The sequence below is a fragment of the Cricetulus griseus genome, chromosome 7 (assembly GCF_003668045.3).
Source record: "Cricetulus griseus strain 17A/GY chromosome 7, alternate assembly CriGri-PICRH-1.0, whole genome shotgun sequence".
Lineage (NCBI taxonomy): Eukaryota > Metazoa > Chordata > Mammalia > Rodentia > Cricetidae > Cricetulus > Cricetulus griseus.
Genome location: NC_048600.1, coordinates 133,791,365 through 133,814,326, shown reverse-complemented (window position 1 = coordinate 133,814,326; position 22,962 = coordinate 133,791,365). Strand labels below are relative to the sequence as shown.

The following is a 22,962-nucleotide window of genomic DNA, read 5'->3' as shown; positions in this document are numbered from 1 at the left end:
GAAGTCAGCGGTACCGGGAGGAGGCAGGAGGCGTTCCTCCCCAGGACCTCTGAGAGGGAACACAGTCCTCCATGTACTTTGATTTTGGACCTCTGCCTTTCTAGGACTGTTGTAGAATAGATACCCACATTTTTGGTACCAGGTCTGTGACAGTTTATTACAGCAACATAATAAAGTAGAACCAGTAAGTGCTACAGCAAATCAAATTATGTTTCTGTAGAATGAACGTTATCAAACAGAACATAGTAAGTAAAAGTATTAATGCTTTGGTGGTGAATACACAGAAAGTATACCTGAAATACATGTTGAATCCCAGTGAACCTTTGTCATTTTCCCCTGTGACACACTCACTGGAAAGTCTGAACATGGGTACCACACTAATCCCAGGTGTGTGAGCTTCCCTTCAAACAATGAGATTCAAAATATATCACACACGATTATGTCTTCAGTTGCCCTGTGAAAATGACTGCCATGCAGAAAATTTCCTACCCAGAAAGCTTTGTGGTTTCTTACCTGACATTATTTAGGCAACTGGGCTAGAGAGATTGCTCAGTAGTTAAGAGTACCTGCTACTCTTCCACAGGACCTGAATTTGGTTCCCAGACATCTGGGAACTGAATACCTGTAACTCCAGCTCTAGGGGAGCCAACCTCCTCTGGCCTCTGAGGGTACCCTCACCCATAAGGCATACACTCGCGTAGACACACGCACATAAAATAAATCTTTAAAATTTAAGTAGACAAAATACGTGCATTATAGGAGCCACAATGCATGTTTCTGCAAACATTTGGAGATACCAGACTTACTTTGCTGAGGGGGGGGAAGCTTTATCAAAGTAAATGTGGTTTCATAAGCAAAATCAAAGCTGCTTGGAGTGAGGTAACTGGAATCAGGTTGCGAGGTGGCAAGTGGGCTCACAAGCTCTCCTGTGAGACGAACTTCCTTCCCAAGGTGTTGGGTGGGGCAGACAGGGGATGAGAATATCTTGTTGGGTCACTTGAAGAACTGTCACAAAAAAAAAATAACTCATGTCGGGGTGGTTTACAAATAATAGAAGTATGATTTTCCCACTTCCGCCAGACTTCAAGGACTCCCACATCGATGGCTCTTTGCTTCCAAGATGCTGCGTGTCTTCTTCCCTTGGGAGGAAGCATGGTCGAGTTTGGGGAGGGGCCGTGAGGAGAGAAGAGCAGCCCCAGAGCAGCAGCCCCAGCTTTCGCAGCCATTCGGGAGAGGCTGTGTCCTGGGAGGTGTGTCTTGGGAATTGTGTCTGTCTGTTTCTTGGGGAGGGTGTGCCCGTCGGAAGACGTAGCTGCCATTACGAGGAGCGTGCGTTCCGTGGGAACGAGCCGGGGTTCCGGGGACGGGAGCGGTCTCTCCTCCAGCCAGTCTTGGGTCGCGTCAGCCCCGCCCTGGCCCTGCCTTGTGAGCGCCTAGGCCCCTGCCTCCTGCTGCGATGCCCTGGGAACCGCGCAGGACCGCCCCGCCAGGCCCCGCCCCTCCCGCGCCGGCCGCGCGGCCCCGCCCGCGCCGGCCCCGCCCCCCGTCACGGACGTGCTCGGCGTCCCCAGGCCGCCCCCAACTTGCCGAGGTGGGAAGTCTTCGGCGCAACGCGCTGGCCGGCTGCGCGCACACGCACACGCACACGCACACGCACACGCACACGCACGCGCACACGCACGCGCACCCGCAGGGCCCGCGCGCACTGACGACGCACGCACTGACGACGCACGCACGACGCAAGCCCCCCCCCGGGACCCTCGCTTCCGGCCGCGGCGGCCCTAGCGCCGCGCGACCGCGTCGACCGTCTGGTGTTGAGCGGTATGCGGTGCTGAGGCGCGACGGACCCGCAGCGGCGCCATGAACCTCCTGCCGTGTAACCCGCACGGCAACGGGCTGCTGTACGCCGGCTTCAACCAGGACCATGGTGAGAGGCTCGGGCCCGGCTCCGGGGCAGAACCGCAGCCCTTCCGGGAGACCCCGACCCGCCGCCGTCGCTGCTGCAGGGCCCCGGCAGCTCCCGTCGCGAGTGCCGCCCGCGCCCCCGCTCCGCCCCGGAGGTCTCGGAAGCGCCCGGCACGGGACCCCCACCCACCCCCGGCCCGCCGCCGCCGCCCGGGCAGCCCGGCTTGGTCAGGGCGCCCGATCCCGCGGGCTCCCTGCGGGGCCGGGGCGGTCACGGAGCGGAGCGGCGGTTCGTCCTGGCTCCTGTGAGCGCGCTGGCGCCTTGACGCGGGTCCCCGCGGTGCTCCTCGCCCTCCTCGCCCTCCCCGCTCTCCCCGCTCGTGTTTTCCTCTGCTGAGTGGGGTGAAAGGGCTCACTGCCTTCTCGGGGAGGAACCCCTCTTGGCGGGGATGGTGACCCCTGACTCGGATGTCAAGTTCCTCCTTCTATTTTTTCTTTTTTTCCCCTGGCTATGCTGGAACTCACTCTGTGGAGCAGGCTGGCCTCAGATCCGCCTGCCTCTGCCTCCAGAGAGCCACGATTAAAGGAGTGTGGCACTACGCCCAGCTAAGTTCCCTTTTCTAAATCTCCCCAAAGGAAGAAAAAAAGAGCAAAGGCTGATATTCTGGGCTTCTAAGAGTTTTAACATGTTGGCTTTCACAAACAAGGTTTTGAGAGCCAGGCAGTGGTTGTGCAAGCGTTTGATCCCATCACTTGGGAGACAGAGACTTGTGGATCTCTCTGAGTTCAAGGCCAGCTTGGTCTACAGCTAAGACAGCTAGGGTTACGCAGACAAACCCTGTCTCGGAGAAAAATAATAATAATAAGATTTTGTGGGAACTTAAGTAAATGTATGATTTCCTGTCTCAGAAAATGAACTTAACTTGAGTTTTGTTGTTGGAACAGGATCTTGATCAGGCTTTTCTTGAGCCAAGGGCTCCTCCCTCCACAGCCTCTGGAGTAGGTGGGATTACTGGCTGATTCTCCTGCCCCTGGCTAAGATGTCTTTTTTTAAGCTTTTTATTTTTGAGACAGTTGAACTGTGTATCTCTGGCAGTCCTGGAACTCACAGAGATCAGCCTCCTACACCTTAAAGATGTTCACCATCACACCCAGCTCTTTTGGTTTTTGAGACAATCTCACTTTGTACACCATGGCTGGCCTTAAACTATGACGATCCTCCGTTCCCTATACCATACTCACACCATCCCTCTCAAGATAATTTTAAAAAATTTATTTTGAAGTGTTGGGGGTGCAAACAGTAATTTTAGGTAGATAGTCTGTATATATTTATTTGGAGCTCATGTGCTATTCATTTCAGGAGGTTTGAGGGATGCATTCAGTATAATCAAAACCTATAGGACCGGGTAGATCGTCTGGTTTTAAGCGCTATGCGGTCTTGAGGCGAGACATTTCTAAGGTAAACCAAGGTGAGGGGTAGAAAATGTGTTTATCTTGTGACATGTGTAGAAAGCTTTCCTCTAGATTGACGATGGGCAGAATTACTCTTGTCCTTTGGAGGCACTGGCAGTTCTTGGATTCAAGTGTGGTGGCCTTGAGCAGCATGGGATGACTGACCTGGTGATTGCCGTCTTAGGCTTGGTCTCATTGTAGGGACTGTGAAGGAGCACAGTTAGCATTGACACGTTAGGGGTGAGATCTACAATGGGCATCATCTGTCTGGACCTTCTAAATTTTCAAGAGCAGGAGAAAAAATCGGTGATTTTTTTAAAAAAAATAAATTTTGGTAATCAAATGTTTTACAGAATTAATAGTTATACAGTTCCTTAAGAAATTAGCCAGGTGTGGTGATGCATGCCTTTGACCCCAGCACTTGGGAGGCAGAAGCAAGCAGATGTCTTGAGTTTCAAGCTAGCTTGGTCTAAGATCCAAGACAGCTAGGGCTACACAGAGAAACCCTGTCTCCAAAAAATAGAAAGAAAGAAAATAGCTTTTGAGCTGGGCAATTGTCTTAGATACTTTTATATTGCCCTGATGAGACACCATGACTAAAGCACTTATCCAGGAGTTTATTGGGAGCTTACTGTTTCAGAGGGTATATTCCATGACGGTCATGGCAGAGAACATGGCAGTAAGCGGGCAGGCATGGCACTGGAGCAGTAGCTGAGAGCTTGCATCTGATCCACAAGCAAGAAGCAGACAGACTGGGAATGGCATGAGCTTTTGGAATCTTAAAGCATGCCCCCAGTGGCACACCTTGTCTAATGAGGCCATATCTCCAAATCCTTCCCAGTTTCACCAACTAGGCAACAAATATTCAAATATGAGCTGATAGGGGCCATTCCTACTCAGACCTTCACTGAGATGTAGCTCAGTTAATAAAGTGCATGCCTAGCTTACATGAGGTTATGGGTTTGTACTGGTGTGTCCCTTAACAGGGAGTGGTGGTACAGTCCTGTAATGTCAGCACTGGGGAAGTGAAGTCAAGAGGATCAAGAGTTCCGAGGTCCTCTTAGGCTATATGAGACCCCATCTGAAAAAGAAATAGACTTTAACACCAAAGTTTCTGACTGGAGTTAAGTCTTACAGCATGAACTCACATCAAATGGTTGAGTCAGTCACAATTTGGTTTTGTTTATGCTGATCTTCAGATTTACTCTTTTTTGCTGCTTTGTTTTTTGTTTGTTTTTGCTTTGTCTTTTTTTTGAGACAGGGCTTCTATGTGTAGCCATGGCTGTTCGGAACTCAGTAGACCAGGCTGGCCTCAAACATAGAGATCCTCCTGCATCTGCCTCCCAAGTGTTGGGAATAAAAGGCATGTACCACCACTGAATGGCTGCTCTTGGTGGGTTTAGAAATCTCTGGGGATGTGGGGGTGTGTGGCAGCAGGTGTGTCTTCCTCTGTCTCTAGAGGTGAAGAGCTGGACAAGAGCTGGTAGGATCTCACCTCAGAGGACCTTTGTATTCCTTTAAACCCATTGCCTATTGTGCAACTGCTGTGAGGAACTAAGCTTTGGAACATTGAATTGGGAAAAAAAAATTATGAGGGCTTGATTTTCCTTCTCTTTGCTGAAGCTTGATTTGAATAATAGTTGAGCATCATGTTTGATGTTCAGTAACGTAGTTTTATGTTGCCATGATTATAGGAATCACCATGTCATCTTCTGATCTTGGTGCTTTTTTAGCTCCTAGCAGTACGTTTTATTTGGTCCTTGACAATCTGAGTATTTGGAGACAGTGGCTGGGATGTCCTAAGTCACTGCCTGTGGCTGTGACAGGAGTTTGAGAGTTTGAGGAGTCTTGAATGATTCATAGGTAAGATTGAAGTCATGGGAGACCTCAGGACTGCTTTCTTTTGTTTTGTTTTTGTTTTTGTTTTGTTTTGTTTTTTGAGACAGGGTTTCTCTATATAACAGTCCTGACTGCCCTGGAACCCACTCTGTAGACCAGGGTGGCCTTGAACTCAGAGACCCGCCTGCCTCTGCCTTTGCCTCCCAGCACTGGGCCTAAAGATGTGCACCACCACCACCTGGCTTAGGACTGCTTTCTAGGAGGTTACTCAGGTGGTGGAAAAGAGCAGCCTTTTGTCTCCTTCCCTGGTGTAGAGTTCATGGCGCCCATCCTGTCTAACAACTGCACATCGCCTAACATTATACCTGACACAATACTCAAGCACTGTGTCCCAGAAGGGGAGTCTGCTGAGAGTTTAAGCAGAAACCTGGTCCACAGGAATGCTGGAGAAGGCCCCCAGTGGGAACCTGAATGTTAAATGGCAATCCCAAGGAGATGGGTGATTGGTGTATCTGAAGTAGCAGTGGCTTAGAACATGTGGCAGAGGCTTCCCTGGACCTCTTCTGCTAACACGTCTCTTTCATATTTCTTGCTTTAGGATGTTTTGCATGTGGAATGGAAAATGGATTCCGAGTCTATAACACAGATCCACTCAAAGAAAAAGAGAAACAAGGTAAGGGAGTGATGGTCCTTTGGCCTTAACTGAGAAGAGAGCAAGCAGAGGCTGACCTTTTGTAAACTGGGTCAGACCTGTGTCTTTACAGCAGTTCCTTGTGCTGGCTGTATCGGGGGACAAGTGTGGCCAAGCTGTATTGTTTAGTGCGTTGTCATGCTTCTCTTCGTCCTGTTTTACATCCTTATTTAGCCCTGTTGCCTCTGCTCAGAAGAACAAGGTATATTTAATGCAGGGCACTTTGACACTTTCCTTGCTGGATGTAAAACATGAGAAATCACATCATGGGTTTAATTCCAGTGTATGGGACTCTTAAACTGTTCAAATGTCCAGCATTTACACAGTATTAATAGTTGGGTATAATGGCACGTATCTGTAACCCTGGCATTCTGATCTTAGCACTCAGGAAGCTGAGGTAGGATTGTGAGTGAGTTCACGGCCAAACAGGTCTTCATAACAAAACACTCTGGAAAAATAAAATTTTGCTTATGATGATAAATTATAATTCCTCCTGCTTATTTCAGTATCTCTTTTGTTTTGATTTTTCTTTCTTTTTTTTTTTTGTTTGTTTGTTTGTTTGTTTTTCGAGGCAGGGTTTCTCTGTGTAGCTTTGGAACCTGTCCTGGAACTCACTCTGTAGACCAGGCTGGCCTTGAACTCACAGAGATCTGCCTGCCTCTGCCTCCCGAGTGCCAGGATTAGAGGCGTGTGCCACTAATGCCCAGCTGTTTGTTTGTTTTTTAATTAAATTTTTTTATGTATAATGAGTGTTTTTCCTGCATGTATATGTCTATGTACGCCCTGCGTGCCTGGTTCAGAAGAGGGCATTGGGTCCCCAGGAACTGGAGTTATAGGCAGTTGTGAGCTACATGTGTTAGCAATTGAACTTGGGTTCTTGGAAAGAGCAGCCAGTATTCTTAGCTGCTAAGCTGTCTTAAACATTTGGCAGTTCCTGGTCCTTAACCTGCTGGAATAGTAAAACACTAGCAATAAGTAAACAAATTTTGGATAAACCATTGAAAATGAACAATTATAACTATTTCTCCCCAAGGTTGTGTTTTAAATTTTCTGATTCCAGAATGATCTTTGCTCTGTAAAAGGAAGCTGCACATGTCTGTAATTTCCGTGCTCTGGAGACTGAAGCAGGAGAATTTTGAGTTCCAGCTATAAAGTGAAGCCCTGTCTAATAAAGCACCAGGCTGGGTATGGTGTTGCAAGCTTTTTATCTCAGCACTCTGGAGGCAGAAGCAGGCAGATCTGAGTTTGAGGCCAGCCTGGTCTGCAGTGTGAGACCCTGTCTCAAATTAAAAACAAGCAAACAAAAACCAGACACTGTCTTCTATTCCTATGATGAAACACCATAACCAGAGCACCTTGGAGAGGAAAGTGCTCATTCAGTTTACATATCCCAAGACACTGTCCATTGAGAGAAACCAAGGCAGAAACTTAGGTCAGGAACCAGGAGGCAGGGACTGATGCAGAGGCCAGGGAAGGCTGCTGCTTACTGGTTTATTCCCCATGGCTTCCTCGGCCTGCTTTCTTATAGAACTCGTTACCATCAAACCAGGGATGGCCCCACCCACAATGGGCTGGACCTTTCTCATCAATAACTAATTAAGAAAATGCTCTAAACTAAGGGTTGACTGCTGCATTCAAATTCTAGCCAAGTCTCTTCTTATTAATAACTCAGGGGGAAACTAAGCTCCTAAAATGAAAACCAAATAAACAACAAACATGGGGGTGGGGTGAAGAAAAGAAAGAGAAAATGCTCTAGCTAGCTGGGGTCCTCAAGGTCCCAGCTATTGGGAAGACTGCCAACCCCACCTAATGCCTTTCCGCTCACATGTGGCACCAGGCGTGTGGGCCTTATTATGATAAGGAAATAGTGGTGGGGAAATGGGAGAGAGAGAGAAGCAGAATAGTTCGTGTGCGTGGGAAGACGCAGAAAGGAAAACGTGAAGATGGTGTGGAGTGGGCAGGTGTTGGAGGCCTGCTTGCCACCTGGGGCTATGGTGATGTCCGCGCCGGCTGCTGCCAAGGGCCATGTCTAGGTCCCTGGTCCTACAGTAACCAGGGTCTCTGTTGATGTCTGTGACTCCTGAGTGCCATGCTGATTCCAGTGTGCTGGGCCGCCTCCTGGGTCCATGTTTGGGTCCACAAGCCACTCTGCTGCTGGGGCCATACTGATCTGGGAGCCTTTGCCACCACCTTGGGCCACGGTGACAACCAAGCCTAGGCTGCTTGTCTTGGTTTGTGGTCCAGCTACAGCTGGTTGATGTTTGTGGCCTGTGTCACCTCAGGAGACCTTAGGAACCATTTGAGAAGAAGTCAGAGGATCATGCTGAGTCAGCCACACTTTTGTTGGCGTTGCCTCTTGCTGGACACTACAGTGAGAGAGATTATGGCCTCAGTGGCCCAGACCAGCTTGGTTACCACGAAGGCCCACAGTCAGGCTTTGGGTTGACCCACCCTAGCATCTAACCCATCTAGGACCTGCTGGAGCTCATGAAAGGACTGGTCCTGTGGAACAAGATCTCCAAGACTCAGGGTGGCCACAGGATATCCCAGAGGAGTTCTGGTGAGGATCCAGTGAGGATGGTATACCAGAAGCCATAGGCCTTAAACCAGATCAGTGACTCATTGCCGTCAACATTTGCCAGTGAAGCTGATGGGACCAAGAGGTATACTATTTGGCATACTGCAGCCTCTAGTGCCACCAGGACCAATGAAGAGGTGTTGGAGAGGCAGAAAAGAAGAAGCAAAGAGATTTTTTTTTCTGTTGTTGTTTTGGTTTGTTTTTTGTTTGTTTGTTTGTTTTTGCTTTTGTTTGCTTGCTTGCTTGCTTGCTTTGTTTTCTTTTGTGGGGTGCAGCAGTATGAGGGGGGCTGGATAGTGAGCGAAATTGGAGTGAATGATGTGAAACTCCCAAAGAGTCAATAAAAAAGTTAAATTAAAAAACAATAATAATAATAGAAGAAGCAGAAGCAGCAGCAGCAGCAGCTCCTCTACAGGCCACCTACAGCCATATCATATGGAGGCATTGTCTCAGTTGAGGTTCCCTCCTCTTAGATTATTCCAGTTTATGTCAAGTTGACATCAAACTAGTTGTACAGACATCAAAACTAAAATTAAGATCACTGTGATTCGGCAATAATGCCACTGTGTAGTGTGTTGCGTCATACACATGTACTGACAGTCTTTGTATATTGTACAAGCTAGCTTTGTGCTCTTTTTTGCATGCCTGCATGTCACAGTGCACATGTTGAAGTCAGGAAGGTTTTGTAGGTTCTGTTCTCTCCTATGTTTATATAGGATCTGGAGCTCAAACTCAGATTGTCATGCTTTACCAACTAAGCCATCTTGTGTTCTTAATCTTCCTGCCTTGGCCTCCTGAGTACTGAGATTACAGGTGTACAGCACAACTGCTTGGTCTCCATCTATAGATCTTGTTGTATCTTAAAATATGAATTTGGAAGCTGGGTGTGCTAATGCATGTCTTTAATCCCAGCATTCAGGAGGTGAAGTCGGGAGGGTCTCTGAGTACTAGCCTAGTCTGATCTACATAGTGAGGTCCAGGGCAGCCAGAGCTGCCTGTATTTTTTTTAATGTGTGTGTGTGTATTTAGGTATTTTTCCATTTTTACTGAATTTGTTTCTCAGGGAGTTTGCGCTTAGCTCTCAAGAGAGAGCTTACGGTAACAAACTTGAGAGAAGTCAGAACAGCATACCACTTGTTTTCTAAGGTAGTCAGTGTAACAAGTCTTGTTGCCAACTGCCCTCGTTCCACCCACCGCCATGTTAGGACCCCAAATAACACAGGGAGACTTATATTAGTTAAAATGCTGCTGGCAAATGACTAGGATTTATCTGCTAGCTGGGTCTTAATTATCAACCATAACTATTAATCTATATATTTTATAAAGACTTATCTTGCCGGGATCATATGGCGGCTCCACAGAGAAGAGAGGAGGAAGAGAGCAGTTTCCTGCTTATATTCTGAGTCTGCCTGCTATGTCAAGTCAGCTTTTCTACTTCTGATGGTGTTAGGTTACAGATTGGTGATCAAGACTAAAATGCTAGGGGCTGGAGGGATGGCTTAGCCACCAGGAATACTTGCTGTCCTTCTGAGGACCTAGGATTGATTCTCAGCACCACGTGGCAGGCAGCTCACAACAGTCTATGATTCCAGTTCCAGGATTTCTTACACCCTCTTCTAGCCTCTGCACATCAGGCATCAGGCACATACATGGTACACAGAGACACATGCAGGCAAAGCAACCCTACACATAAAATAATGTAAGAATGAAATGCTAGCTAGGTCAGGTATAGTGGTACATATTTTTAGTCTTAGTGCTCAGAAGGTAGATCTCTGTAAGTTAAGCAAGGCTTAAAAGCCAGGGCTATCATAGTGAGACCCTGGCTCAAAAATAAGTAAAAAATTAAATAATGGAGTGCTGAGTGTTATGTTTTCACTTTTTCCCATTTGTTAATATTTTTTAACTTTTTAAATTATCATTTCAGAATTTTTAGAAGGAGGAGTTGGCCACGTGGAAATGTTATTTCGCTGTAACTATTTAGCTTTAGTTGGTGGTGGAAAGAAGCCGAAATATCCTCCCAACAAAGGTATAGTAGTCCTGTCTTTAAAAATCTTGTCATGTATGTAGTGGTGTTCTGAACTTGGTAGAACAGCCTATGTCTGAAACCTCATGAGAGCACCTCTAAGTAGTCATTTGAGGTGTTGAAAAGTACTGGGGAAGAAGCTTCCAGAAAGTAGATGGATGGGAAGGTTGAGAGTGAACCGTCAATGAGCGGGGTGTACTTCACCTGTCGGTTGGTGTGGTGTAAGTCATGATTCAGGGTAAAGCAAAGTCTGGGAAAGGTTTTTCCCCTGCTGAAAGCCATGGATCCCTAGAGACATTAACACATTGTTCACACAGAACAAGGAGCCAGGTTGGGTGTGGATGAATGGGTTACTGTATTGGTGTGGATATGTCGGAGGAAGTTACAGTTGAGAGAGAGGTGTGGCCCTCCTAAAATGAGGAGGGGCGGAGAGCTTTTCTTTCCACTGTAGAGCTTAACCTAGCTTTTGTTAGGAGGAGGAAGTGGGCACAACTGATCTCATCTGAAAGGAAGAAAGCTTGAGGAGAAAAGACTGGGAGAGAAGGGAAGATGGAAGGTTGCTTGAGAAGGAAGAGGGACATCCCTTGGGCATGGTGGTGACTAAGTGTCAGTTGAGGGTGTGCTGGGAGGGTAAGCCAGGGCCTGTGCCTGGTAGAGAATTGGAATAGCTCAGTCTGATGCCGGTAGAAAGGGGAGGAGCCAGTGCCTGGTAGAGAATTGGAATAGCTCAGTCTGATGCCGGTAGAAAGGGGAGGAGCCAGTGCCTGGTAGAGAATTGGAATAGCTCAGTCTAATGCCGATAGAAAGGGGAGGAGCCAGTGCCTGATAGAGAATTGGAATAGCTCAGTCTGATGCCGATAGAAAGGGGAGGAGCCAGTGCCTGGTAGAGAATTGGAATAGCTCAGTCTGATGCCGGTAGAAAGGGGAGGAGCCAGTGCCTGGTAGAGAATTGGAATAGCTCCGTCTGATACCGATAGAAAGGGGAGGAGCCAGTGCCTGATAGAGAATTGGAATAGCTCAGTCTGATGCAAGTAGAAAGTGGAGGACTGAGGTGGGGTCAGCTCAGGGTGTCTTGAGGCCTTGGCTCTATTACTAGTACCCAGAAGAAAAGTAAGGGGCCCATGTGCAAAGGGTCCCAGGCTTACCATCCTCAGTGGAGCTCAGTGAACGTGGGAAATAGAGTCAGCACTCAGGGGAGGTTGGCCCTGCAGTTCTGCCTTTGTTTTGGAATCAGGAGCAGAGAGATGAAAGAGAAAAGTAGTGTAGTTATGAGTTGGAAATCTTGACCCCTCCCCTTTCCTTTGTGCTACTGTGAGTTGAACCTACGTCCTATATTCCCAACTATCATTATTTTTGAAATTATTATTTATTTATGCATGGAGGGGAGAGAAAAGTTTCAGAAATTGGTTCTATTTTCACCATGTGGGTTCCAGGTATTGAACTCAGGTTATCGAACTTAGTGCAAAGACCTTTGCCACCTGCTTCTTCCTTCCCCCACTTTCTCCCCTAGTCTCCCCTTTTCTTTATGGTGCTAGGAACTGAACCTAGATCCTCAAAAAGCATGCTAGGCAATACTCAACAGTGAGCTATCTTCCCAGCCAATTTTTTAAAATCTGCTTACGTACATGTGTGTTTGAGTGTACACCATGTTTGTGGGTGCCAGCGGAGGCCAGAAAAGGACACTGGAGTTACAGGTGAGCTGCCAGACATGGGTGCTCAGAACTGAACTAGAGTTCTCTGGAAGAGCAGAAAGCACTCGTAACCATCAAGCCATCTGTCTCTTCTGCCCTACTTTTCATTTTTGACAAGGCTTCTCTCTGGCTTTTAAACACTAGGTAACTATAGTGAGGCTTGCTTTTTAGCTCAGTCAGGGGAAGCTGTCCTTGAGTGTGAAAGACAGGTTGCTTGTACTTGTGTCTGTTGCATAGGGATGGCGTGCAAGTGAGTAGGAGAGGGTTCTGAGGGTAAACTCCACTTAGCCTTATAAGCCTGGCTGTACCCCACCATTGCCAGGTACATCTGGGCATGTTTGGCCTCATGTGTCAGGTGCTATCTGCAGTTCAGCACTGTGAGCTCCCTGTGACACCACATGCACTCTCCTGGTGTTTCAGTGATGATCTGGGATGATCTGAAGAAGAAGACAGTCATTGAGATAGAGTTCTCCACAGAAGTCAAAGCTGTCAAGTTGCGGAGAGATAGGTGAGTTCAGTGTTGCTTTCCTTTTGCTTTCATTTCTATAAAAACAGTTACAGTAATTTTCTGTGGAGCAGTTTATTAAAATGTCAGTAATTGTAGCTTCTGACCCATAGCAGAAGAGTTTTTTATTTTTTCTGCCCTGAGGAAAGCTGGAAATTTAATTGCCTTCTAGATTCTTCAGAGGGATGTTCTGGGTGGGCCTGGGGATGTCCCCAGGTCTGCATGTGAAGCCACCACCTTAGTGTCAGGCAGGCCTGGCCAATTGCTATCTTTTGAAAGTCGAGGAGAACTTGGAAGCTGATCTAGTTGTTGAGTGTTACCTGCTGAAAGTAGCAGGCCCTGCCTGCCCAGCATTGCCTTACAGAGCTCGCTCTGTTAGCATGTTGACCAAGAGAAAGAAGAGCTTCATCACTTGGGTTGAATTTGGTGTGATTTATGTATCATGTTCTTTAGATTTCCCTGTATGTCAGCTGTGGAGGAAAAAACTACTCTGGAAGTTAAGTGTATAGAGGAGCTGTTCCTCAGCATCATTCTTAAGCTTGTTACGGCACTGCTTAGAGGCCTTAATAATGCAAATACTTGACCTAAACTAATAGTTTTCTACTTGGAAACTTTTGGGGTGATATTTTGTTCTGTTTTTGTTTTGGTTTGTTGAATCGGGGTTTTACTAGGTAGCCCAAGCTGGCCCTAAAGTCTTGCCATTCTGCCTTAGCTTCCCAGGCATGTGCCACTACTCCTGGCATAATTTCCCGAATCACAAAAATGTTTTAAGAGTATGAGATTGTAATTCTGTGATATGTCTCACCTTTCTAATGCTCTAGTCTGGTCATGATGTTTCTCTGAGCTCACAAGTTTCTCTGACGTTTGAAAGGTGATAGGTAGGCCCACTCAGCCAGGCTCAGCCATTATGCTTTGGTCTTCTTGGCCACACTGGGACCTGTTTCCAACAGGAATGATGGTGCACACCTATAATCCCAGCTCTTGGGGAACGAAGGCAAGAGAATAAATAATGAGTTCCAGGCACCTTCGGGTGTGAAACAAACTCAGGGCCAGTTTGGGCTATGTGAGACCCTATCTCAAAACAAAACAAAACAAAACAAAACAAAGCCAGGTGTGTTGGTATACACTTACAATCCCAGCACTCAGGAGTCAGAGGCAAGAGGACCACTGCAAGTTTGAGGCTAAAGCTAGCTGAGCTACAAAGTGAGGCCCTAACAAAAAGAAAACAAGACAATAAAAAAGCCCAGTCCTTTTTGTATGAGGTATTTCCTGTGTTTCTGAGTTTCAAGACGGGAACAGAAATCACAGAATGCTTATTTTACTTTGAGGAGAGGAACTCTGATTGCGTTTTTCTTTCCAGAATTGTGGTGGTTTTGGACTCCATGATTAAGGTGTTCACATTCACACACAATCCCCATCAGTTGCACGTCTTTGAAACCTGCTATAACCCAAAAGGTGAGAGCTGGAGAGAAAGAGCAGCATGGGAAATTGGTCCATGTGGGGATAAAGATGAGGCCTGGGCACCCTGTCCCCAGTGGGTCCTTATCTGAGCAGTGGGACTTGGGGGGGGGGGGTCTGTCCTGTGCACATTGTGGCACACTTTGCCTCCCTGCCTGCCTGAGCTCCCTTAGCATCCTGGATGAGAATTCTGAAGCCATACCCTTACCATAGTCTGGGGGTTCTTCCTCTGCTAACTGCCGCCTCAGCAATTTTAAGCTACTGGCTAACACACAGGGAGCCACTGAGCTCTGGCCTTCTCTTCTTTTCTTTGGAGTGGACTGTTTATAGACTGACTGACTTGTGTATTAGATTGTCATCCTCATACTGTCACAAAAGTTGTAATTTTTCCCTTCTAGTTATATTGTGCTATAAATTACATTATTCACCCCCCATCTTTCACTTCATTTTTTTTTCCTTTTTCTTTCCTCTCTCTTTTCTCTTTCCTTTTTCTTTTGAATGAAGTCTGCTAGGTTGCTCAGGCCAATCTTGAACTTCAGGACTCAGATGCTCCTGACTCAGCTTCCAGAGTAACTGACACACCAGCCAAGAAGTACATGTTCAACTCTCTGAATACTTTTGTTTATTGAGACAGGGTCTTATAGCCGAGGCTAGCCTCCAACTCACAATCCTCCTGCCTCAGCTTCCCGAGTGCTGGGAGTTCACAGATGCTGTGCTTTACCACACCCTGCTGAGAACCAGTGTCTTCATACAGGTTTTTTGTCTGCTGTGTGACATGACTTGGATCCTTTTGTTTTGATCAGTGAGAATCAAAGGTCTTTTGGACTCACCATTCTTTTCCAGTGATCCACATGCCAGTACCATTCTTCCATTATTGCTGAAACTTTTAAAATTTATCTTAAAATTATGTAACATCAATCTCTCCCTGTCTGCTTGTGTGGTGAGGTTTTTAGCTATGTCTTTGAATACTGTGGAAGACACAGGCAAAGCTGGCTTTTCTAGTCATGGCTCTGGGAAGTGTGTCTGCGTACATCTGTTTCTAGATTGACCCCCCCCCCATTGCGTTACTGCTAATGGAGTAGTTCTTAAATTTTGTAATTTTTATGGACGACACACCTGATAAATCTATTCATTAGTAAATTGTTCAGCAAATGTTCCCAGTTATAAGAAGGTCTCATGGGCAGCAGCTTTGTCAGCCCTGATATTCTTCCTAGGGACTATGATTCCAAGGTAAATGCACACCACAAATAGTTAACTGGTGACTGAGGACTTGAGGGTCCAAAGTAGGTTTGGGTTGTGAGGAAACAGGCCTTGGCCAATGTCATCATCTCCCAACCAGTTTTCTGTGTCTCTGCATAGGCCTCTGTGTCCTGTGTCCCAACAGTAACAACTCCCTTCTCGCCTTCCCCGGCACTCACACCGGCCATGTACAGCTTGTGGACCTGGCCAGCACCGAGAAGCCACCAGTGGACATTCCTGCACATGAGGGTGTCCTGAGCTGTATTGCTCTCAACCTGCAGGGAACAAGAATTGCAACTGCCTCTGAAAAAGTAAGTGCAGGCCATCCATGCTAGTCTGATCTAATTATGGGAAGGGATCTAGGCCTTCACACATTGTCTGCTTTATGAAGTTAGAATGCTAACCTGAGTGTGGTGGCATGTGTCTGTGATACCAGCCCTCAGAAGACTGAGACAGACAGGATAGTAATCTCAAGGCCACTTAGGGCTGCCTTATGTCTTGGTTGTCTGATGACACTTTAGAAGAGTCTTTCTAACCTGCCTAAGAATATTTCCTCATTGAATTACCACAACCTTAAGTTATCTTTTGTTTCTGTGATTAAACACCATGACCAAAATCTACCATGGAAGAGTTTATTTTGACTTAACACTTGCAGAGGAGGAATCCATAATAACAGGAGAAGCCCGGCAGCAGACAGTTAGATCAGGCAGCTGAGAGATCATATCAGTCTTCAGCTGAAACCATGAAGCAGAGAGAACACACTGCAAATGAGGGTAGGCAGTGGGTTTTCAAAGTTGCCTCCAGTGCTGCATGTCCTCCAGCAAAGTTGTATCTCCTCCTCCTCAAACAGTAACAGCACCTGAGGGCTGAGTGTTGAGACATTTGAGCCTGCTGGGGAACCTTGCTTATTCAAACCCCTGTAACCATGTTATCCTTTATTTTGTCTGAAGTGAAAACCAGAAATTTATACCTATTTTTAGATTATTTGTGTGTGGGGGGGCATGGGGTAGGGAGTGAGGTGTAATTTTATGGTGTTGGTTCTCTTCGTGTATCATGTGTTCATTGAACTACAAGTACCTTATCTGCTAACCATTGCACAGGCCTCTGAGAATTGGTATGTTTTTACTATGGTTTCCACTTAGGACAATATGCCCAGTATCACTTTGTAGGAAATTATTAATTAGGTTGAGCCCACAAGCAGCAGTGTATCTATTAGTGGATTCAGCTTACTGGCAGAGCAGGTTGCAGTTATGCTTTTCCCAGCTAGTTGTTGCCTGAGCTATTGCTGAAAGACAGCAGTGGTTAGTGTGTATGTGGACATATAGCAGAGTTAAGCAAGTCTTACTTCTTCTGTCCTGGTTACCAGAAGGCCTAGGTATCTGCAAATATTGATGATCAGGGTAAAGTTCAGAAACTATAGGTAGCCCACAGTGACCCAGAATTTGTGATTCTTCTGCCTCAGCCTCCTAAGGGCTGGGATTACAGGCTACCTAGACAAGTACAATTTTATATAAATTTAGAAATAGGATTTTCTCAGCTGGGGATGGTTAGGTGCTTGCCTAACCATATATAAGTTCTTTCCTTTTTTCATAAATTCTTGAATGTGATCTCTAGAACTACATTAGCCATGGTGTCGCACACCTGTACTCCCACCACTGGGAGGCAGAGGCAGGTGGATCTTAAGATCCAGGTTGCCAGGTGGTGGTGGCAGTGGTGGCTCACACCTTTAATCTCAGCACTTGGAAGGCAGAGGACAGCCAGGGCTACACAGAGGGACTTTGTCTCAGAAAACCAAAAGGAAAGAAGAAGCTCAAGGTCAGCCTGGTCTATATATATAGCAAGCTTCAGGTCAGTCGTTACATAGTGAGACCATGTCTCAAAAACAAATAGTAAAGGAGACAGAAGAAAAATGCCAAGCATACAAGTTTGCAGACACTATTATCTCTCATCACTCAGTTGAAAGGCTGAGGCAGTAAGATTTTAAAAGTTCTAGGCTAGCCTGGGGTACACAGTGAGATGTCATCTCTAAAAAGAAAAAAGCCTGGTGTAGTGGTGGCACGTGCCTTAATCTCCAGGCTAGCCAGTGAGAACTACAAAACCAAAAAGGTGGACATAATGATGCATACCTATAATTCTAGTACTTAGGAGGTAGAGATAAGAGAATTAATTCTTGGCCAGTCAGTATGTATATGACCCTGCCCCTAAAAATTAGTACGTGAATGAATACTAGATGAATGGATAAGTAAATAAGTAAGCAAGTAAATAAATAAAACAGAGGCTGGTGTGGGTAGGATGGCCTCACCTGGCAAAGCTTTTTTTTTTTTTTTTTTCTCAAATCCTTTTATCCTTAGATTCTCCAGTTTCAATTCCCTACACCTTATTGGTGTGTGTAGGTGATCATGTGCACAAGCATGTCTAGAGGTCAACTTTAGATGGTTTTCATATAACCTTGTTTTTGAGATACTCTGTTACCGGCCTGGAACTCACCAAGTAAGCTGTGCTGACCAACTAGTGGACACTAGGGATCCCTCTGTCTCTACATCCCTGGAGAAAGAATCTTACTAAGTATAACCCTGCCAAGCTGTGAATTTGATGTCTTCAATGCCATCATGCCCAGCTCCAGCCTTTTTATGGATACAAATATTCAGTAAATATAGCCAGGTAATAGTGGTGCATACCTTTAATCCCAGCACTTGAGAGGCAGAGGCAGGTGGATTTCCTTTAAAAAAAACAAACAAACAAAAAAGAAAACCCATAATTTATTTTATGTGCATTAGTGTTTTGCCTGCCTGAATGTCTGTGTGAGGGTGTTAGATCCTGGAGTACAGACAGTTGTTAGCTGCCATGTGGGTGCTGGGAATTGAACCAGCAGAGTTCTCAACCACTGAGCCCTCTCTCCAGTCTGGCAAGTGGATTTCTATGAGTTCAAGGCCAGCCTGGTCTACTAAGAGTTCTGGGACAGCCACAACTGTTACACAGAGAAACCTTGTCCAGTGAGTACATTTCAGGGTTGTTTAGGACATTGTCTAGCAGTCCAGTCAGCTGAGTTTCCCTTCTGGTTCTGCACAGGGACCCTGCTACATCTCCAGGGATGGGGTTGGCAGATGGGTTTAAAAAGTTTGGAGTCTTTTAAGCATACCTCTTCCTCAGAGAGGTTGATGCAGTGGTATGGATGATGTTCTGCCTTTTATTCTGCGCTGCCTCGTTCCCTGAGAAGGAGGACATGATCCTCTTCTTGATGCCTGTCGGGAATGACACTGCTCTAGCAAGTAACGGGTCTTTGAGTGAGGACCTGCAGCAGGCAAGGATCAGTCAAGGCCACCCCACAAGGAAGTGGTCTTCTGACTCCTCCTATGCTGTCCCTGAGTTAGCAGACAGGAGACATGCTGAATTTTAGGTGATATGGATGAGTCAAGAAAGGGCTGTTGGGGCCAAGAGTCTTAATATGAATCGTTTCAGACTAATGAAAGAGTTATAAATTGTTGATAATGAAACACTTCACTGTTTTTCAAAGGGGACCCTTATAAGAATATTTGATACTTCATCAGGGCATTTAATCCAGGAGCTACGAAGAGGATCTCAAGCAGCTAATATCTATTGGTAAGGACTTCCCCCTGGGAGTAGTAAAGCCAGGGTGATGGCAAAGGTGGGAGAGTGTGGCTGAGCTGTTAGGTTATTGGGTTCCAGTTCTTTTTATTATGGGAAGTGTCCACAAAGATGAAACATTTTGGGCCTTCCCTCGCCTGTTGCAGCATGGATGGATATGTTTGCTGGATTTTCCCCATCTCCCCTCTATTCCAACTGTAGTACTAACTTCCCATTTTATGACAGAGGCCTTACTGGTTTGTGTATAATTATTGTGGCCAGCTGGTTTTGAGAGTGAGTACTTCATCTGTGAGGTCCCCCAGTGTATGTAGTGCTAAAGCCCAGCCAGGTAGGATTTCATATCATGGCTACAGCAAGAGCTTGGCCACTCCTGATCGTGGTTATTGAGCCAAATTTAGGAGATTAACCTGTGTGCCCTGGCCCTTGGGTGTAGCACACACTTCTGCGTGCCTGCTGTCAGTACAGAATGCATGTGGCCGTTGACTGCTGCAACACACTTGGTAGCCACTTCCTCCAGGCAATGTATGCCTTTCACCTGACGCCCCTGAAGCTGGCATAGAGGTCACCTCAGGAAGCCCCACAGGCATCAGCAGTTGTGCCTATTGGGCACTGGTGAGCAGCTTGTTCCTGGGACTTTTGGCTTGGCTCCTGGTTCCATGGTGGATGCTTAAAGTCACCGCTTTTGATGGGGCACTGCTGAGACCTGGGGTGTGGGCTGGTGCATTGTGTGTGGTTCTCTGCATCTGCACAGACTCAAGCCCTGTCTGGTTTCTCTGCAGCATCAACTTCAATCAGGACGCTTCTCTCATCTGTGTGTCCAGTGATCACGGCACTGTGCACATTTTTGCAGCTGAAGATCCAAAAAGGAATAAACAGTCTAGGTGGGTTTTAGGGAGTGCTGTGGTGGGGAACAGCCCAGAATTAGATGATTCCCCGTGTTTCCTACAAGGACAAATCTAATGTCAGTTTTGGTTGAACTCTTTCAGATCTCATTGATTTTGAGTTTGTGGGGTTTAAAACTGAATGTAGATTGATCCTGAACCCACTATCCCACTCATCTAAGGCCCCATCATTGTCAGGGTCTTTGACACTTGGTTCTGGGCAGTTGGCTCCTGAATGTTGCCATGCTCTTAGATGGTTAATCTGATGGCAGGAGAGCCCTGTGCCCCTTCCTGTGCTGACAGCCATGCTGTCTTACTACAAGACTGTGAATTTTTATGTAAGAAATGAGATCACTCAGTCCAGTGCTGAGGGAGATGGCTCATCAGTTAAGAGCACTGACTCCCTGAACCAGGGAGCCCTGGTTCAGCTGCACCCACATGGCAGTTTACAACTGTAACTCCATTCCCAGGGGATCGGGTGCCCTCTTCTAACCAGGCATCCACAGTCCTAAACTGTAAAAGAATTTTAGAATTTTCAGCAGCATTTGGGAATTAGGCTAGTAACTTCTGTGTCATTATCTTTGTGAAAGTTAAGCCTCTTTTCTTCTTGTCCTTACAGCTTAGCATCTGCCAGTTTCCTTCCAAAATACTTTAGCTCCAAGTGGAGCTTCTCCAAGTTTCAGGTTCCATCAGGCTCTCCATGCATCTGTGCCTTTGGAACAGAGCCCAATGCAGTCATTGGTAAGTGAAGTGGTCCATGCTGTGTGGGAGGCCTCAGCATGCAGTCCAGGCTGCACCAACTCCCAAAGTTCCCTTTCTTCCTCCTGTGACTGGGGTGGGTTCTGCTGAAAGCCTTCAAGCATTCAAGGTGCTATTAGTACCTTCCAGGTTCCCAGGAATGCTTTGAGGGCAGATGTGGGCATTGTGAAGATGGCCTAAGAGGGTTGCCTGTAGCCAACACTCATTGTGTGAGCATGTACCCTGGCAGGCTATAACTCTTGACTAGTTGTGCTCAGGATTCTTGAGGCTCATTTGATTTTGGTTGTGGGAGGTAACAATCATGTATTGATGATGTCTCCTCTCCCAGCTATCTGTGCAGACGGCAGCTACTACAAGTTCCTGTTCAGTCCCAAGGGCGAGTGTGTCCGGGACGTGTGTGCACAGTTCCTGGAGATGACCGATGACAAGCTGTGACTCTGCCTATGAGTGCAGCTGATGCCACCACCCGACGCCCTGTGGATTCCTGGGGCTGGTGCCAGTGCCCCAGGCCTGTGGGTGAGGGGCTCGACTCCCTGGAGGACCTTGGTCTCGAAGCCATACACGGTTGTCTGCCTTCCTGAGCAAGGCTTCTCATTCCCATATCAAAATGAATCATCCTCATGGTTCTGCAGACACTCCGTGGCTTTGGGCATCTTGTGCCCTTGCTGGCCACTGCCCTTTAGTTCAACTGTGATGTTAGCGTTAGTGGCACCACCATACCTTCATGCCAGGAGACTCCCTGCAGTCCTAGGGACTATCCAAGCAAGAGTCAGTAAAAGCTTGTAGGAATTGGTGTGTCAGGGCTCACATCCTATAAAATTCTAATAGAGTGATACTAGCAACTTGTCCAGTGGAGTACCTTCTGCCGCACCCGAGAAGCACTGTTCAGAGCACACACTGTAAGGTGTTCTGACCTTGTTGGGCCATTAGAATGAGTCACACCCCAGACCTGCCATATAGCAGCGTGCTTGTGGCACCCACTTGAGGCACAGTCCTCAGGCTGCAAGGGAGGCAGGGTCTCCTGGTTTAGTTTGGGTTAAAACAGAACTTCCCATTACCTTTAGGGAACAAAGTAACACATAGACTTTAAAAAGCACTCCAGAAGAAAGCATTACTTAACTTAGGGGCCTTCTCAGTGCAGTGTCCACATGCCTGTAGCTACCAGTTGTGTGGAGGGAATTGCCTTGGCCTGTGGCGTCTACTCTGTCTCATCTCTCCTGGCATCCACAGGAACACACACTAGCATTGGGGATGGCAGGCACATCCTGGTACTGACACAGGCTGCAGGTTCCATGTTTCTGTGCCACTTGAGGTATATGTTTAGTTTTTTTTTTTTTTTTTTTTTTTTTTTTTTTATGTATCTTCTAAGAAGCTCAGTTTTGCGGTTTTGATTTCAGGTTGCAAACATTTAAATTGTGCTCAGCAGCAGGTTCTCAGTTCTGCCAGTTTCCTTCATGCCCCTGTAATCAGCTAACTGTGGGTTTGATGTCAAGTATGCATGTTACCTTATGTGTATTTAATCATGGAACTTAATTTTGCACACTTGTTTGTACTGTTTCTTTGAAATAAAAGTGACTAATTTTGTTGTACTCTATCTGTAAAGAGCAGAGCCATGTGTAATGAAACCAAAGGTTCTCATCCTGAGTATATATTGGGATTGGGGGTGGGGAGATCCTGTACCTGCTGCAGGACAGACCTGTAGGCTGTTGAGCTGGGAGTGGAGTGCCCTGTTACATGGGCACCTCACAAGCACAGCCACTGAAAAGAGAAACTTGAGTTTGTATAGTTTAGAGCCAGCCAGAGAGCAGGTGCAGATGGAACAATTCATTAAAAAAGCAACAAAAAGCCTTTTTTTCTGCTATACCAGCATTGGGCTCCCTAGTGTCACAGGTACTAGCATGGTGCCCTCTGGGAAGACACTGTGAGGCACCATTTATCTCTGTACTTTGGCTGATGTCAAACTGGTTTGTGTACTATTTTGCAGTTTGGGGTGGGGGGCAAGCAATGTGATGATCCTTCAATGTTATTTCCAACCTGCAGTGGTCCTTCCCAGTGTAAACTGGTGCTCCAGAACTGGGGAGGCAAGCAGGTGGTACACCAGGATGTGCTCCAACACCATGAGATAGAGATGGTCCTGCCATCTACAGTCACCAGGCTGAGGCTGGACATGATTGAGCAAAGGCTCCTCGTTAGTGGCCTCCCCAGTCAACTTCTCAGCCCACCCCATCCTTGGGACTCCCTCAGCATCTAAAGTTGGTATCAGCTTCGACACACCTTGCAAAGGATCTTCAGACTGCTGCTTCTTTGTAGGGACAGTTAGTGCACACGGGCTTCC

General features: G+C 46.7%; 1 protein-coding gene across 1 annotated transcript; it reads left to right on the top strand.

Annotated features, from left to right (window-relative positions):
* Positions 1-1,740: 1,740 nt before the first annotated feature.
* Positions 1,741-22,221, top strand: Wdr45b (WD repeat domain 45B). The gene is made up of 10 exons (XM_027425317.2): positions 1,741-1,927; positions 5,795-5,869; positions 10,390-10,491; positions 12,600-12,687; positions 14,045-14,139; positions 15,502-15,692; positions 18,896-18,981; positions 19,767-19,868; positions 20,488-20,609; positions 20,956-22,221. Exons 1-10 carry the CDS (start codon positions 1,861-1,863, stop codon positions 21,060-21,062), a joined length of 1,035 nt encoding a protein of 344 aa, XP_027281118.1. The 5' UTR covers positions 1,741-1,860; the 3' UTR covers positions 21,063-22,221.
* The last annotated feature ends 741 nt before the right edge of the window (positions 22,222-22,962 follow it).